General features: G+C 43.9%; 2 protein-coding genes across 2 annotated transcripts in view; one reads left to right on the top strand and one right to left on the bottom strand.

The window, feature by feature from the left end:
- Positions 1 to 16,677, top strand: part of Dop1r2 (dopamine receptor 2) — a 72,407-nt gene that overhangs the window by 37,566 nt on the left and 18,164 nt on the right. The window contains exon 2 of the mRNA XM_078176686.1: positions 15,812 to 15,896. Within this exon, the coding sequence (XP_078032812.1) occupies positions 15,812 to 15,896 (85 nt within the window). The remainder of the gene's footprint in view (positions 1 to 15,811; positions 15,897 to 16,677) is intronic.
- LOC144467754 (uncharacterized) lies at positions 11,694 to 13,949 on the bottom strand. Its single transcript, XM_078176685.1, has one exon. The coding sequence runs from the start codon at positions 13,947 to 13,949 to the stop codon at positions 12,078 to 12,080; it is 1,872 nt and encodes a 623-aa protein (XP_078032811.1). The 3' UTR covers positions 11,694 to 12,077.

Here is a 16,677-nt window from a genome sequence, read left to right as displayed (position 1 = left end):
GCCCCGAACGAATTTGCCATTTTCTCGTGGAAAATTTGAAATGCAGAGTGGGCCGGCTCGCGGGACGCGGAGAATCTGCGACGCGATGCAACCTGCTGCAACCGGGCGGACGCGTTCGACGTTGGAAACCCGTGGGCGACGCTCTTGTAATTCGAAGAATATTTCGTATAATTAACATGAGAATGATGAAGCCGCACGGTGGACCGAGCAATCTCTGTCCCGAATCTCTCGGGCTGTAAAGCTGATGTTAACCATCGCCGGATAGACACGGTTTTCATGATTCCACCGCCCGCTCGTGCGTGGATCCATTCAAATCTTTAGTCGACAAATTTCTGAATACGTTCGTTTTAATGTATTGCTGGCAGTTTCTATATGGATACATTCGTATATTTATACATCAATTTCTGAATGAATCTATTCAAATAATTTAGGCTGTGGCTTCTGTATAGATTTCATTCTAGGCAGCAATGTTTGAAAGCAGTCTTTATACTCATTATCACTACATATAGTCGTGACGAACAAAATCACCGGGTCCATAATATTTATTTTAGAATTGTTGAATTACAAAGTGCATTTAGCTGGAAATCATTGAATACACTTTCTAGTTCATGTCCACGTTATAATACAAATAAAGTCAGTCTGAATGAATTTCGTTCATATCAATTCAGATTAAATAAATTCAGACTAAATAAATTCAGATCAAATAAATTCAGATTAAATAAATTCAGACAAAATAAATTCAGACAAAATAAATTCAGATTAAATAAATTCAGACTAAATAAATTCGGACTAAATAAATTCAGATTAAATAAATTCAGACTAAATGGGTTCGACCTAAATAAATTCAGTCATCAATTTGTGTCTTGGTTCAATAACATCATTACTCATTAATTCATTTTTAACCTACTCAATTGACCTGTCGAAACAATGCCAATAAACGGGAAGCTAAAAAAAACATTGTTCGAGTTCGAACACCGAATGCTCACGGTTCCGCTAACTTCGACCCCGAAGAAGCACTCCGTTTCCATCTAAACATTCTCGCTCGTCCGGAGCCCGGCGGCAGCCGATTAAAAACCGTCGTTGAATAATGCAGCTCATCTCGGACGATATCTCGATACGGATCGATCGATCCCAGGAGGCGGGGAGGAGGGGGAGAAGGAGCGAAGGATGAATAATACGGCAGGTCGAGTGTTTTTCAAATATCTGGCCCGAAGGCTGCGCCGGTGCTCCGGCCATGATGAACTAGACGAGTTGCCTCCGACTGTGAGTTCTTAGCGACTCGTATAATAGGTCTATTGGGATTCGAAAGGATCTTTTAAACAGCGCAATCTTCAAGAACCGGGAGGTTGGGGTAGAGGGATGAAGAGAGACGGAGGTGGAACGAAAGAGAGACGGAAATAGAATGAAAGAGAGACAGAGACGAAGGGAAAGAGAGACAGAGACGCAGCGAAAAAGAGAGAAAGACAGCGAGAGAGAGAATGAGAGATACCGAGAGCAAGAGAAATCGAGAAAGAAAGAGTGAGAGAGCGAGACCGAGAGAGAGAGAGAGAGAGAGAGAGAAGAAGGGCCGAGCCTCGAAGAGTTAATTAGGAAAGTTCCAGGAGAGGGGGGAGAATTCTATTAAGACTCGGTTTTGCATGTCGACGATGGCCTCTCGAATACGTCGACTACCCTCGCTCCGAACGTATTCGATGATGGCTCGTTTATGACGTTCGCCGGCTCGAGGAGCTGTTCTCGAATCGCGGAATCCGTTCGAGCCCGACCCGCACGCCGAAGATAGGACCCGGCTACCCTTTGATCCGCCCTGTACCAAAACTACCCTAGTCGGCCCGCCACGGGTGATGCTCGCGAGATTACTCGAGCGCCCGTAAAAAACCGGGGATCCGCCGACTTTTCCTCGAAACACGGAAGTCGCTTTTCAGTAGGGATGACGAGGGCTCTTTCCATTTCAACGTGAACATTTTTCCGCCTTGTGAAAATACCAAGGTAATCATGACATCTCTTTATCTGCAACATTTACTATAGCTTGTATGAACGCTGAAGTCGATTTTTAATTTATGCTGTTATAGAGTAGTGGACCCCGTTATTTGCTCCCGTTTACTATAGATAAACAAGTAAAGAAATAAATAACTAAATAAGCAAATAAATGAGTAAATAAATAAATAAATAAATAAATAAGTGACTAAGTGAATATAGAAATAAATAAGTAAATCAAGAAATAAGTGAATAAAGAAATAAATAAGTGCATATGGAAACAAATAAGTGCATAAAGAAGTAAATAAGTAAATAAAGAAATAAAAATTGATAACTGATTAAGAAAATCTCATTTCAATTTAAAACGAAGAAATACGTCTCGTGGACTCTGTTTGAGATTCTTGATACTCTTCTTGATAATCTCGCTTGTTTTAGTGAGTCGATATTTCTTTAGCATTTCTAAATAGTATCGTTTAGCTTAGAGCCTCGCGGTGAATATTTATGAAAGCTCGCAGCCTCGACGACCAACTGGTGCAAGGAACGAATTAATAAACATTACCGGCGCATAATGTATACGATATCGTGAAAGAACAAGGTGCAGCCGGAGGCTGTTTGAAATCCTCTCGTCTCAGGCAAAGAAAGCTAATAAATTCGTGACCAACCTCATCGAAACCTTTATATTACTTTAGGCCTCGCTCAGAAGCGTTTCCTATGAATGCATAAACCCGATTCCTATCCATTAAGCTCTTGAACATTTAGGTCAGCTTTGGGAACCACCCCCAACTGTGTTTCACACTCGGACAATTCTTTGCGACGATTATTATTTAACGAAAACCATGATACAGGAGTAATATAACATTTCTATATATATCTGTGTTTAGTCGACTTTGTAGAACTTTACTAGATTTTTGATAAGTCTTTTTTATTTTCTAATATACTATAAAACACTATAGAGATTTATTAACCCTTTGCACTCGAAGCGATCTTAATTGGAAATCTGAAATAATTCTTCTGGTTTCTAGTATTTCCATTTTACATAACAAAATTCATTCTATGCATATGAAATCGAGTCTCGTGACTCATATAACAATTACACTTTCAACAAATTTTTCAATTTAAGCTTCGATGATATCTGTAAAAAATAATTTTGGAACGTGTTGCAATAATTTTAATGGCGCCGCAGAGTCGCCACTCAAGTGCAAAGGGTTAACTATATGCACGTTACGGTACGTGACAATTGCTGTGCATTATCGTAGTTTTCCATAGTTTCTCATATTAATAAAGAAATAATCGAATTAAGAATTATTCGGATAAAGAATGATACAAATAGATAGAATACTTTATATGGAATAATCAATTATTTGAATAAAATATTCGACTAAAATATTCGAATAATGCTTAACTGTAAACAATAAGGCCGCAGCGTATTTCGACAGAGAACGGCTGTAATAAAATCATGTTCCGTGGAATTCGCCGACTTCCACCGAAACGGAAGGGATGAAAAAAAATGAGAAACTACGCGCGCAACACAGCTTTTGTGGATTGCGCGGCCGTAGCCGGCACCGAACGGATCCACGCATCGCTGGGCAAGGGTTAATCGTTAACTTCTTCAAAGCGCAGTACGTCGTCGCTCGCCCAGAATATCTCTCACGTTTACGGTACGCAAGAATCGACGCGAAAATTGATGCGCCGTATCGTCGGCGCGTCGTACAATGCGAACGAAAGGGATAGGACGGGCGAGGGGGCGTGGGCAACGACGGGGGGGAATAGGAGATATAAAGTTATCAAGCGGCGCGATCCAAATTCGCGTCCCAAGCTTAACAAGATTTTCGCGGTCGAAATGAATTTTCATGGGCGGCGCGGACCGAGCGTGACGGCACCGCAAAGAATTCGCCCACGGCGATCACGTTTCCCACGTGTTTCTCCACCCCCGCGGGCGGCCGTGTCCCGAATATCATTCGTGATTCGTTATCGCCGCGATTTCTCCCCGTCGAAATTATCAGTTTAAATTGCTCAACAATCACTCGGATGACGAGCACTGATGCCACATTGTTAGACGCTCCGTTACGATACCATCGCGAGCCTTGGCAAATTTAATTGTTGATAGAGAAAATTTTAGACGACGAGAGATGAATTAATTTCCTGTAGAAAATTCTACAAATTCTTAAAAATTTAACTCTATGATAAAAATATCTGCAATCAGATTTCGATGTTTAGAAAATTGTTGCACTTGAGATAATATAATACTATAAACCTTGCAAATTTTCTGTGACATGCTCCATGAAATTTTTATTTAATTTATATAGTCAGTGTCATGTTACCAAATTAATTAATTAATTAATTATATCGTGGTATGAAGATTATAGTTAAAGAGAATATTTGTCAAAGGAATGCAGGAAACATTTTCATTTATTCGGCAGGTTGCGAGCCGCGGTGAGCGTACACGAATCTTGCGATCGTCGAATCGCGAATGCACAGGATCGACTAATTTTGTTAAAGCTCAGGCAGAGCCACGTACTGAAATGATACGCCCTCGTTAGTCTATTCAAGGAGTCGTGCGGGGACGCGTCCGAGATAAAGTTATGCAACGCAGACACGGCACGCGTTTTTAGCGAGACGCAGCTGGTACGGGATGCTCGGGTAGAGAATAATTATGTAAATGACAGTCACGTGTGCCTCGATACGTATTTTTGCTGTTGTGATGTTAAAAGCGACCCGAGGCTATGGAAAATCGATTCGGCATCGCTTTCTTCCATAAAACCTGCCGGTATTCTATTCCTAGACAGCAGACCGAACGTATTTATTTTATTTTGACGTTAAAAATGGATTTTGCAATTTCCGTGAAAAATGTGTAAGTTACTGTAACTGTACTGTATACTTTGTTTAACACGTGAGACAAATATGGGTCACCCAAATTCTTCACTAATCTTGAAAATTGATTTTGATTGTAATATATTTGGACAAATTGAATTTGACTAGACTGTTTCGGTTGCGAAAGAGTTCTATGATAAATGTGAACTTTTTAGTTTTATTTTAATTAATTAAATTGTTTTAACGATGTGGGGATTTTAGTGGTTGATCGTCGGCACTCAATGTGTTAATATAAATATCAAAATAATATATCAAAAAATGTATCATTCTTTAGCTGTTCCTGACAAGTACATTCAATGGCAGAATTTCGTGTTACGACAAATATATTCGTAAAAAACAGGCAACTGTGCGATAGTAATAATCTTGAACCAACGATCGCGGTTTTTGCCATTGCAAAACTTTTATAAAACACGAGTAGAACCGCGCGCACTCTATTTAGCGTTACGTGCACGCGGATGCACCGCAATCTGTCATCGATCCGAAATCTGCATTCTATTTGTTATGTATGAGCGGCGTCGAACAAGGAACGCGTCGCGCCGCGTCGCACCGTTAAAGAATATTTGCGTGGACGGGAGAACGAAGTCGGCCAATATCGTATCCACGGCGGCGGGAGACCGGGTGATCTGCCTTTTTGCTCCGCGAGACAGGTAATAAGTTCAGGAAACGGCGATAACGCGATAGACAACCCCCGTCGAAACGAAGTTTTCGTTGTTTCCCCTCTCGAACAGAAAAACGGTACCCTTGCCAGCCAGTTGTACACATTTTCAACGATCGCGCCGCGTGAATATGTAATCCGTAACCGGCGTCTTTTTTTTGGGGGGGCGCGAGCGAAGAGAGAAATTCCAACCGGAAGCTGAAAACCGCAGGGAAGTTGGAAAAATAGAGGGAAAAGTCGGGGGAACGTTGCTAACGATATTACGCCCGGCTAAGTGGGTTCGTTAACATGTTACAATATTTAGATTGCGGATTTTATGGAGTTGCAACAAAAATGTGTACCTGTAATTCGCAACAGTAGAGATATTGAGAGCATTCGATGATATCGACATTCTTCTTTCGAAGAGTTAATACGTTTCGAGAACGTACAGTGAGTCCAAAAAGTATTCGTATACCTAGTATTTTCGCAATAACTTTACACAAACAAATGGTACACAAACAAAAATTATTTCGATTAATAGTCTACCATGTACGAAGCCTATGTGCAAATGAATTTTCATTAACGCATAACAAGAAAGTAATGCAAGAAATACAAGAATTTGAGGACCAAAAAAGTAAAATCTTTGTACATAGTAGACTACTAATTGAAATAGTTTTTGTTCATGTATTATTCGCTTGTCTAAAGTTATTGCAGAAAGACTAGGTGTACGAATACTTTTTTGCTACATTGTACGAAACTTCTGGGCGAAAGCTCTGTCTATGGAAACAGATGCTGCGAATTTTTCTGTTACTTCGAGTTCCGCAGTCTGGTTATAAGAAGCTGACCTCCGCGGAGACGCCGACGGCGATTCGGTAAACATTTCCGCATCGATATTTAATCGTACATCCGAGTATAAACTTCCGAGCAACGTGACACAGTTTGAAATCGTCTAAAAATATGGTGGCGCGGCAAATTATTATTCGAGTGCGGCAGAAATGTAGACGAACGTGGTAAACGTAAGCTTCACTGATTAATAATTGCCGCAAATATATTTGAACACTTTTGAGAACGTAACAACATTTCGAAAATTCAACCGAACAGATTTGAATATTTTTCAGAGGACAACAGCCTAGACAGTGGTTATAAATTTTTGCAAAAATTGCAATCGGATAGAATAACACAAAAAATCGATGCTCTAAACAATATTATTGCTTATTTTGTTCAATTATTATTGTTGCAAACAAAATTTGTAAACACTGTCTATGTGCTAGGGTTTCCAGAATCTGGAAAGATACACGTCACTTCGTACAATTTTAAACATTTCTTTTTATTTCAATTAACTGATTCGGCATGTATGTCCGGTGCAGTAAAATGCGAGTGAATTAAAAAAAGGTCAATGAGACCGTTATCGCGGATGAATATAACGCGATTAACGAGGAATCGAAGCAAGTCAAGCACACGTGACGGCGCAGTTTAATGTTTGCCAGAAAATCGGCACACGCCTCGGTAATTGCCGAGGGGAGGGAACAGTTTTTCAGGGCGCCGAGCCCAGGAATTCGGCAAGTTTCGGGGGATGCTAATTCAGTGTTAATGGGCTCCCTTAATTGAGGGGAGGCCAGCAACGGCTTCAAATTTGATAACCCTGGTTTCTGCGACTCCGCGACTCTCGCCGAGAGTTCGTTGAGCACGGAAAAACCAAGGGAAATTGAAACTCCCCCGGGGGGAGGGGAGGGGGAACGATTACCCCGTTGTACACAATAATCCTGTGCTCCCCGGGGTAAAATTTTCAAGAGAGGACGTAATTTCTCGTCGGCCGCGTGCGTCTACCGTGTCCCCGGCGCGATTCCTGCTCGTTCGATCGTAAGCGGATTTTGTTCGGGATAAGTCCCCGGCGAATCCGTCGGAGGAATAGGCGGCCGTGGCCTCGAAGCGATACGCAAATACCGAATTCGTGCGGTAAATAAAGGGGCTAGGGGCGGAGGTACGCGACACGGATGATCGTTTACCTTTTAAAGCGCCTTTTATCCTCTTTAATCGCCGATGACGCGGAAACTGCGTGCACTGCGGCCGGTCGACTGATTTTATTGTTTTTGGCGTTATAGTCGGCTATTTTTTTTTATAGCGCCCGCTTCTGTCGATTGCCCGTAAATCGGTTCATTATTAGCCGCACATTGTCACCATCTCTCGTGTCAATATGGCACGTTCTTTTGTTCGCTCGGGAAACAATTGCCGGAAAAAGTGAGAAACTCTTACAAATCGTTGACGTTTTAGTAAAATTTGAGAAATAAAATTTTTATAAACATCTTAAATTAAAAATACATATTACATACAAGCCTATTTACATTGTAATATTATTTTATGTAGGGCCTACAACAACTAAGAAAAATAATAAAGAAGAAACGAAGAAATAAATAGAAAATAGAAAATAAAATTAGATAATCATAGGACTTGTAAATTAATATTTACATTGGCAACACAAACATTTCGGTTGCGACGTGTACAAGCGTTTCAACGAGTTTTTAATGGATGGTGTTAATTCCGATTGCATGCCTGGCGGAATAACGGAGATATTTTCGAACAAAAATTGACCTGCTCGAGCAGACCATTTCGAGTTGAACAAAGATTGAAAAGTGTGCATTGGCAGGCATCCTATATGTATGAGTGATTATGATGCACGAGCCCGTAGTTGTAGAAGTTTACGGATGACCAACTATTCCGAATACGGCGGCAAATATTTTTGACGGATGGTTTTGAAATTGGAAAAACTTTGCGGGGTTTTAAAAGATTAACGAAACGTGCGCCGCGATTTCGTTTCATGCATGGTGCAACTGTAAAAATAATGGGAAAATGTATCGGGAACGACATCGGCCTCACGATTCATTTATTTATAGAAGAGGCCAATTGAAACTTCTGCGATCACTTAATATTGCTAATTGGCGCACATGAGTCTCCGATTTGTGTTTCACGTTTCGCGATTTTTAAATTAAAACTAGTGTAATTAAATCAAATCGATGTCTAAGTCGAAAGTACGACCCTAAAGTATTATATTCAATCTAATTAAAATTAAAAAATTAAATCGTAAGGCATAAATTATCTCTCTGTGTCGTTCACACATTTTGCAGATCCTAATCAAATTAATAACATATAATATATGCTAGCAGTATAAGATATGTAGTATATAGTATAATATTAGCAAATAATTCCGGTCAAAGTGTAAAATTAACAGAAACCATAATTTAGTCATGCTACCGAAAATATCACTGACACTACTTCCCCCAAATCCCCCCATAACATTTTAACGATCATGAAAACACCATTCTCCGGATTAACAATCGAACACGCCCGGTACAGCGGGAGAAGATCGCCGAAGGGGTTGGATTCGGCCGTAAAACAGAGCGAAATAGAATGCCCGATAAAATCTGACATAAATTTTACAACTTCGGCAGAGCGCGGTTGATATATAGGGGATGATAAAATTCCTCGCGAATTATCGGCGAATATGAAGAATTTCGGGAAAAGTACACCCGGAAGGGGCCCAGCGTCCGGCCGAACGCTGCGAGGAGGTTTTCGCGCGCGCGGTATAGGTCACGATCCGCGAGAGAGCGTAATTCGTTAGATCGTTATCCGAGACAGACTCCTTTATAACGGAACGGCCGTCCATACGGATTCAACTATCCGAGAGCAGCCTGGGAAATGACGTTCCTTTTACGAGAACGTAATAAATCGACCGCGTCCCGGGATCACCGGTTCCCTTCGATCCCGAACTTCCTCCGAGCAGAATCAGCCCGGTCTCGGCCGTGAATAAGCCGGCGAGGATCATTCGGCCGGGGTTCGATATACGAGGGTCGAGATTAAGCATCGGGAACAATTTTTCCGACGCTACCATTTCCACGGCATTTCCCCGCGAAAGCGTCCCAACCGTCCGAAATGGCCGACCAAGAAGAGAGAAACCAGCAGACCCGTATCGATTTAATTAAATAGCCGCGCACTGTTTTTCTATAGACCTACGATATTCCGTGGCCGAGGCCTTCTCGAACATTCTGGAAAAATTCGCTAAAAATTGTTCCAGGTACGCTGATTGAATATTGGAAAAAAAGATGGAGGAATCTTGTATTTGCATTTATTTCGCGATATGGTAACGCCTAGGCCGCGGATGTACTGCGCGATAAATATATGCAAAATGCATATGACATTTATGCACGAAAAATATGCGGGAAAATATGTAAGTATTCGCGATCGATATTAAGTATATGAACTGTATTAACTGTTACATTAAGTATAGTGAAACTAGCTATTCTAGTCCATCATATTTTTTCTGAATTTCATGGCATTAATTAGCGGTGCTGAATGGGATTTAATATTGCCGTTTATTTTATATAATTTTCTGAAAATTCGACAGAGTGCTTCGAAAATTCTGTACAGAACTTTGTAATAATTTTGTGAAATTGATTACAATATATTCAATCATAAAGCTCGATGCTGAAGAGTTAAAATATTGTAAAATAATTGTAAGAATTTTCTATTTTCAAATATTCTGCGATTTGCTAATTAAAATCTCAATGGAATTATGGGAGAATCCAGAATTTTTCTAGAAGACATTTTCCTGCAATTTCCAATGGAACTATTAGTCTTCGCGAAGCGAAAGAAGGAAGGAGGAAATACCGCGAATCGCATTAATCTGGCGCGTTTAACTAATATCGGCAGGCGGATATGAAAGTCCACCTAATCTTTTCCATTATATTTCAGACCCCGCGTAAGGTCGATGCTGGTCGAGGAAGAATTGCGACGTTCTCGACGCGATTTAATCTCCGTGGTTTCAGTTTGTACCAGTTTGCGCATACTTACAAAAGCAACGGAGTAATTAGCGCTCGAAAGGACGAGAGTATAATTAAGACGAAATTTTTCTACGGGAGATTTTCGTTCGAGAATTATTCATGGGGCTGGCAAGAGCCGACGGTGCTCTCCGGAAGAGGGAAACATTCTCGAACCGAATTAATCTCGCTCGTTTAATTAACGTCAGCGTTGGGACACCGATTAGAGCTAATTAATATAATGGAAACTTTCCGGAAGAGAGTTCCTTAGGTTTTTTCCCGCGGAGACATTATTCTTCATGAAGCTCAAAGGATGAATGGTGTCTGTGAAAGGAGGAAATATCCTGAAATTGTGTTAATCTCGGTCGCTTAATTAAAATCAGCCCGCGGACAGCGATTAGAGATGATTGATACAGTCGATATTTCCCGAGGGAAACGTTACTGCAATTCTTCGAAAAAATGTGCTGCGAAAAGAATGTTATCCAATCCTTTTCATATCTATCGCTTAATTAACATCGGCTCGAGAATAACAATTTAAAGCAGCAAGAACACACCCACCATTTTTCTTATCCGACGTTCCTGGACTCCGCGGCACGGTATTTTACACGGATCCAATCCCCATCGATCCTCTTAATTACCATCACTCTAATAACTCGAAGTGAGCGAAAGCTGTCGATACTGGAATCAAAAACCAATTTCCTGAGCTATGCAACACCGTTCTTGAAAAACCAGGATTCAGCAGACTGATTCCAGCGGCCTTCTGCCGCTAAATTTGTATGCAAAAATTGAAATGCGCCGCGCCATTTGGACGGAAGAAATAACTTTCGCCGACCGAATTTGTAAGGCGGTATCGGTGCCGATTAAACCCCCGGGACGCGAACATGAATTTTGGAATACACATCGGAACCGCGATATTGAACGATTAAATCTGCCAGACCTTGAAGAATCGAGGCGAGCCAAGGTCCGTGGTAACGCTAGAAATTTGTTGAAATCGTACGTCGGATAAATTGTCGCCGCTCGTAAAAGAATAACGTCCGAGTGACGGGCTACCGTTTTACCATAGATTATCGGCTTTCGCTTTATGAATTATAGACGGATATTGGATTGCGGCTGAGCGGACGGGCGCGAGAGTTAGGTGTGCTGTAACCTTTTTGTCGAAACCGTTCGAGTGGCCGATCCGTGTCAAGGACGTGGACCTGGACGGTATCCACGGTTATTTGCACTGTGGCGTCGTTTGCCACCCTCTCGGCTACACGTCACGCGTGTCATAATCACCTTCACGGTATCTTCGTCTGCTTGTACACCTACTGCGCGACTCCTAGTAATTTGAGGAAATAGATGTTCGAGTAGCAAGAGAGAAGGGACAAAGTAATCACTCAATAACCGCATTATTTTCACTTAATTCTATGCACTTCCTATACAATTTTAATTACTCATTATATCCTTCGTATGCTTGAGAAAGCATACTACAAAATACAGACAATATCAATTCTCCTAGTCTTTATTTCTCTGGATAACAACCTCTCGACTTCATCAACCGAGTCTCTGAACGCCTACATACTTTGACACGTTCCTATAATTTTCTTGTTGAAAGATAGAGTCATGTATTGCTTGAGCACTACGCTATGCGCTACAACTATAAATAACGAGACGTACGAAGTTATTTCCACTATAAACACGTGACCTATGAAATCCTGTAAGTCCCACATGTGCGACGATACTCGACGCGACAAATCGTTCGACAACTAGAACTGTCCAGAAAGCAAATCCACGTCACATTAGCAACATCACTCGAACCCCTTCCAAGGATACAATATGATCTCCAGGATCAAGACGATCGCGCCAGCCACGAAGCCGATGGTCATGATCAGAAACACGGGGACAAACTGCTGTAGATGCAGATTCGACTTGTACTCGTCGTTCTTCGCAACGGCGGACATTCTAGCGTGGATGTCTCGTTCCAAAGCGATGCTCACCATGTGATCGAACATCCCGTTGTCGAGCAAGAGCTGGATCTTGGAGTCGATCGTCGGCATCAGCGGGAATCCCTTCCAGGTAGCCATGGACAAAGGGAAGCTGCAGATCACGTCTGTGGTCATGGCGTAGGCGTATTCTGTCTCGACAGGCATGCTTCTAGACGAGTTCAGCACCACTACAACAGCGAACGAAGAATTCCTACCTTCTAGAATGTCTCCGATTAGGTCGATGTACGTGTCGTAGTCAAGCTCGACGAACACATTTTTCAAGCGAACGACGAACTCGTCGGTTTCGTCGAAAGAGTCTACGATAGTTTTGAACGCTGCCGTGCCGCCGATCTGGATGTTAGAAGCCGCCAGTTCCTCGGTGCTTTCGAGCTTCACGTTAGACTGATTGATTAATTGATCGGCCAAAGAGTCTATGTACAATTGGGTCAAGAAGAGGCCGAAGATGGTCCAGGAGATGAAGTGAATCCTTCTGGACAGTTTGGTAGGCTGTTTGAACACAGCCACGCCGATAATCGTCGCGAAAATGTCCAGGCCAGTGACATCGGGCACCATGAACACCTTGACGAAACCTCCGAGAATCAGGGTTCCAATAATGGCTGCCCAGACGAAAGTCTGAAAAGGTCTGACCAAACCTTTCAACGATACCTCCGCGATCTTCGGCACCAGCCACGCGACCTGTACCACGTCGTAGGTGTACGAGTACCCTATGTCGTCGTCCTCCTGACGCAGGATCCTCCCGATCACCAGATCCGCCTTAATGGTATCGTATAAAGTCATCCTGACCTGCTCAACATAGCTGGTGTTATCTTCCCAGGCGACCTCCGTTCTCTCCAAATTCATGTCACTCCCCAATTCCTCGATCAGACGACCTTCGAATCCGTCCAACTTCTCCGATCCATTCTTAATTACGATATACGGAGGCTGGTCGAGATAGGCTATTTTCAAGTAGCAATCGTTCAGCTCCAAAGGCCCGACCTCCTTCAGATTCTCCCAATTTCCACCGTCGCAGTTTCCCAGGACTTCCGGCGCGACGGGTGTACAAGCTTTACCGGCTTGGAAAGAGAGGCTACCTGCTACCAGCACCGAGTCACCGACTCTGCCTAGCATCGCTACAATAGACAACTTTCTGTGCCACATGGCTTCGGAGAGAATCGCAGCGTCCGCGAGGAAGGTCTCTTCGTCTTCGAACGTGTCTAGAAGTATCACCACGTAAAGAGATCCTCTGTCGCAAGGGTCCAGGATGTAGTACTCGCTCACCAGACTCTCTCTTCTAGGCATCACGATGATCTCGCTGGTGGCCAGCTGCGGAATCGCGAAATCCACCGACGGCGGGTGCGTGTAGAACGCATAGTGTTCCTTCAGCCAGACCAACAAAGGATGCACGATCTGGAGCACGTCGCCGTGGTCTTCTATGATGATCAGCGCACATTTGTCCGGGTCTCTGATGTTCTGGTTCAGGTAGCTTTGTATGCAAGGCAGAGACGCCGAGAAATTCTGTCGCAACTCTTGGACGACGGCGATCTCGCTGACGATCAACCCCCGATCGCCGGACGATTTCTCCTGCTGGTAGCCGTCGAAGATCTCCAGAGGCATGACCGCGTCCTGCGGGACCATTATACAGGATCCGAGGAGCATCACGGCCGGCACCACAATTGCAGGAGCGAGGAGAGACATGTCCGACCAAGACAGAGCCGCGACTGGTCTTGAAAGGCTATCCTTCGATTGGCTGTGCGGATAATCAAGGACTCGGTGTCCTCTGATACCTATCGCTCTAACGAGCGTGCAGTTTGCTACCGCTCTCGATACCGCGATAACCAGCTCATAGCTCGTAGACGTCGGTTCCTTTAGATTAAATAGGAATTCATCTTCAGGCTATCGGGTGTTCGCTGTGTAGATCACAGGGGATCGATGAAGCGTTTCTTGGAAGTGGTTTTAAGGTCGAATTTCGGCTTTTGATGGTTCTTTTATGGAGAGCAGATTTTTATTCGGGATAGGGTATCGCATGTTTAGCCAGCCCTATGCAAATACTTGCGACGAACCGATGTACGAGAACCATCGTTCGAGTCATGCGATCGTGACGTTGGAACCGTGCCCCGCCATGACGTGACCAACTTTCGAGCTCGTTCTCTCTCACAATGGGCCGCGAAGGTCGCGCTATCGGCAGCATTCACGCGGCTGATCGGCTCCGAACTGGCGTCGCGACGCCCCTTGGACCGCTACCCTGGCGACGCGTGAACGCCAGATTTCGGGCCGTGTCTCTCTCTCTCTCTCTGCGCCCTTTGTGCAGACCTCGCACAGTGCCCGTTCGGGAATCGATAATTCGATGATACGCGACGCTCCTCGGAATTTTCGCGTTCACGTCCGTTGTTCGGGAAATTATCCGACGATCCAATTTTTCGATCGGAAAGAGGAGTTCCAGACAGGTCGAGCGCGTATTTCTTAGGTTCGTTGCCGGCAGCTATGTCGAAACGAGCGTAATTGGTTCAAGGGAAATACGAAACGTGGAAGAACTTCGTAAAGAGACGCGATCGCATGCGAACAGACTATAACAGCTTTATCTACGGCGGACGCTCGAAATTGTTTAAACTGGAGAGCTCTTTGATGCATCGTGAATGATAAGTTCAGTTTAATGAGCGCATCGAAGCCGTAATCGATGTGGTAAGAATATATTTCCGTTACTAATGCCGGTGGTTGGTCGTCGAACGTCTTCGCAACGAAATTCATGAAACAGCCAATGATTTATTTGCAAATCTACAATTTATAATTGATTTGCGAAAGTACGTTTTTTGCTTGTTCGTCGGGATTATTATTAGCTAGAGTATGGCCGGCAAATAAATTTTTAAGCCGACTCTTAGTTTCGTCCGATCGAATATTATCCGCTAAGAATAGTATTCTACGCCTTCTAAGGCCCTCGATTACATGACCCTTGCTGCACAAGGTGTCCCTGGAGGCTACATCTACATCAACCCTCAATTACCGAAGCATAGTCTCGAAGACTTCGCTGAATTTTTAAACCCGCGATAGCGTGTCTACTTTCGTTCCGCAGAAATATTTAATGGCAGGGCTGCTTTGTTCAATGTTCCTTCATTCTAAGGAAAATATATCGTATTCGCTGTGCAAAGGAAAAATGAATAAAACACTTTGACGTCCACTTCAGCATCCCTTCACCGTGTAGAGATTTATAAAATGTCCGACAAGCATTCGTATAAATCGCACTTAATAATATTCTTATTTTATCCTCTCCGCTTTATATAAAATGTTCTCCGTATATATGAGTTATAAAGATTCTCGGTATAGTCTCCATAACGGCAAATACTCTAACCATTCAGACCGACTTCAACCTTTTCATCTTTCCTTCCGATGTTCATGAACCATCCCCGCGGCATCCTAGAAAAATTGAAATTCCCACGAGGATTTTTCGAGTGACCGTTCCATCAACGTCTCCGCAATTCCACCGATCACCGAAGCCAGCATAATACCCCCTTAAAAAAAGAACCCCACTATCGGAACTCAGACGTCACTGGTCTCTTTTTCAGAGCGTTCGTGAGGATCCTGTGCGGGTGCTGCCCTAGACGGATGAGACGGCGGTATCAGCCGGCATTCAGATGCAAACCAAGCCAAGTGAGTATGAAATATTCATACCTCCTATGCGGATACCGCTTGACACGCGCGAGTCCTCGCGAAAACGAGCGACAAAAACTCGTCCCGTCGGCATCTTCCGGTTCCGCGCGCGCGGCCCTGCGTTTAAAAGCGCCCTAATTCGCCCGGCATTCGTATAATCGGCTCGGTGGAAGCTCTCTTCACGCATCCACGGCACCGAGGAAACAAGAGACGAAGAGACGAAGTGGGCGTCGGAAGTGCCGCGACAGCGTTCCAGCCTCGTCCGAGGAGGCGTCGGAGCGGAGCAACAGGCTGTAGGCGGATCGTCGGCGTTCGAATCGATGCGGGGACTCGTAAAAGTTGATTACAAGAGCCGCGGGACAGGCCAGGGGAGCTTTCTCAGCCGTGCGGAAGGCGGTCAAGGGTGCGCGACGAAGCTCGGTTACCGAAAATTCGGTTTTTGAAAACCGGCCAACTGGGAGATATTTATTATTCCGATTTGCTGAAACTTCCCCGCCTCCGCCTCCTGATCATCCCCGATAACGTCGCCCTGTTAACCTCTGGACCAATTTCGACGGTATCGCTGCTCCACATCGGAGCCTTTTAATTCCTTTCCGGACCGCGCGGATGAAGATTCTTGTCTCGCGGCGATCGTGAGATACCGAGGAGCCGGGAGAACGGGACCCGTGTTTTCGCGGTTCCGCTGCTGGACCTACCCCGCGGAACTATAGGTTGATCCCTGGGACACGGATGACGGAAAACTTTTCTTATTTATTAAAAGAAGAAAGTTCGAGGGGAGACG

This window comes from Augochlora pura, chromosome 3 (genome assembly GCF_028453695.1).
Source record: "Augochlora pura isolate Apur16 chromosome 3, APUR_v2.2.1, whole genome shotgun sequence".
Taxonomy (NCBI): domain Eukaryota; kingdom Metazoa; phylum Arthropoda; class Insecta; order Hymenoptera; family Halictidae; genus Augochlora; species Augochlora pura.
The sequence above is the reverse complement of the archived record's forward strand: the minus strand, read 5'-3'. Positions and strand labels throughout refer to the sequence as shown.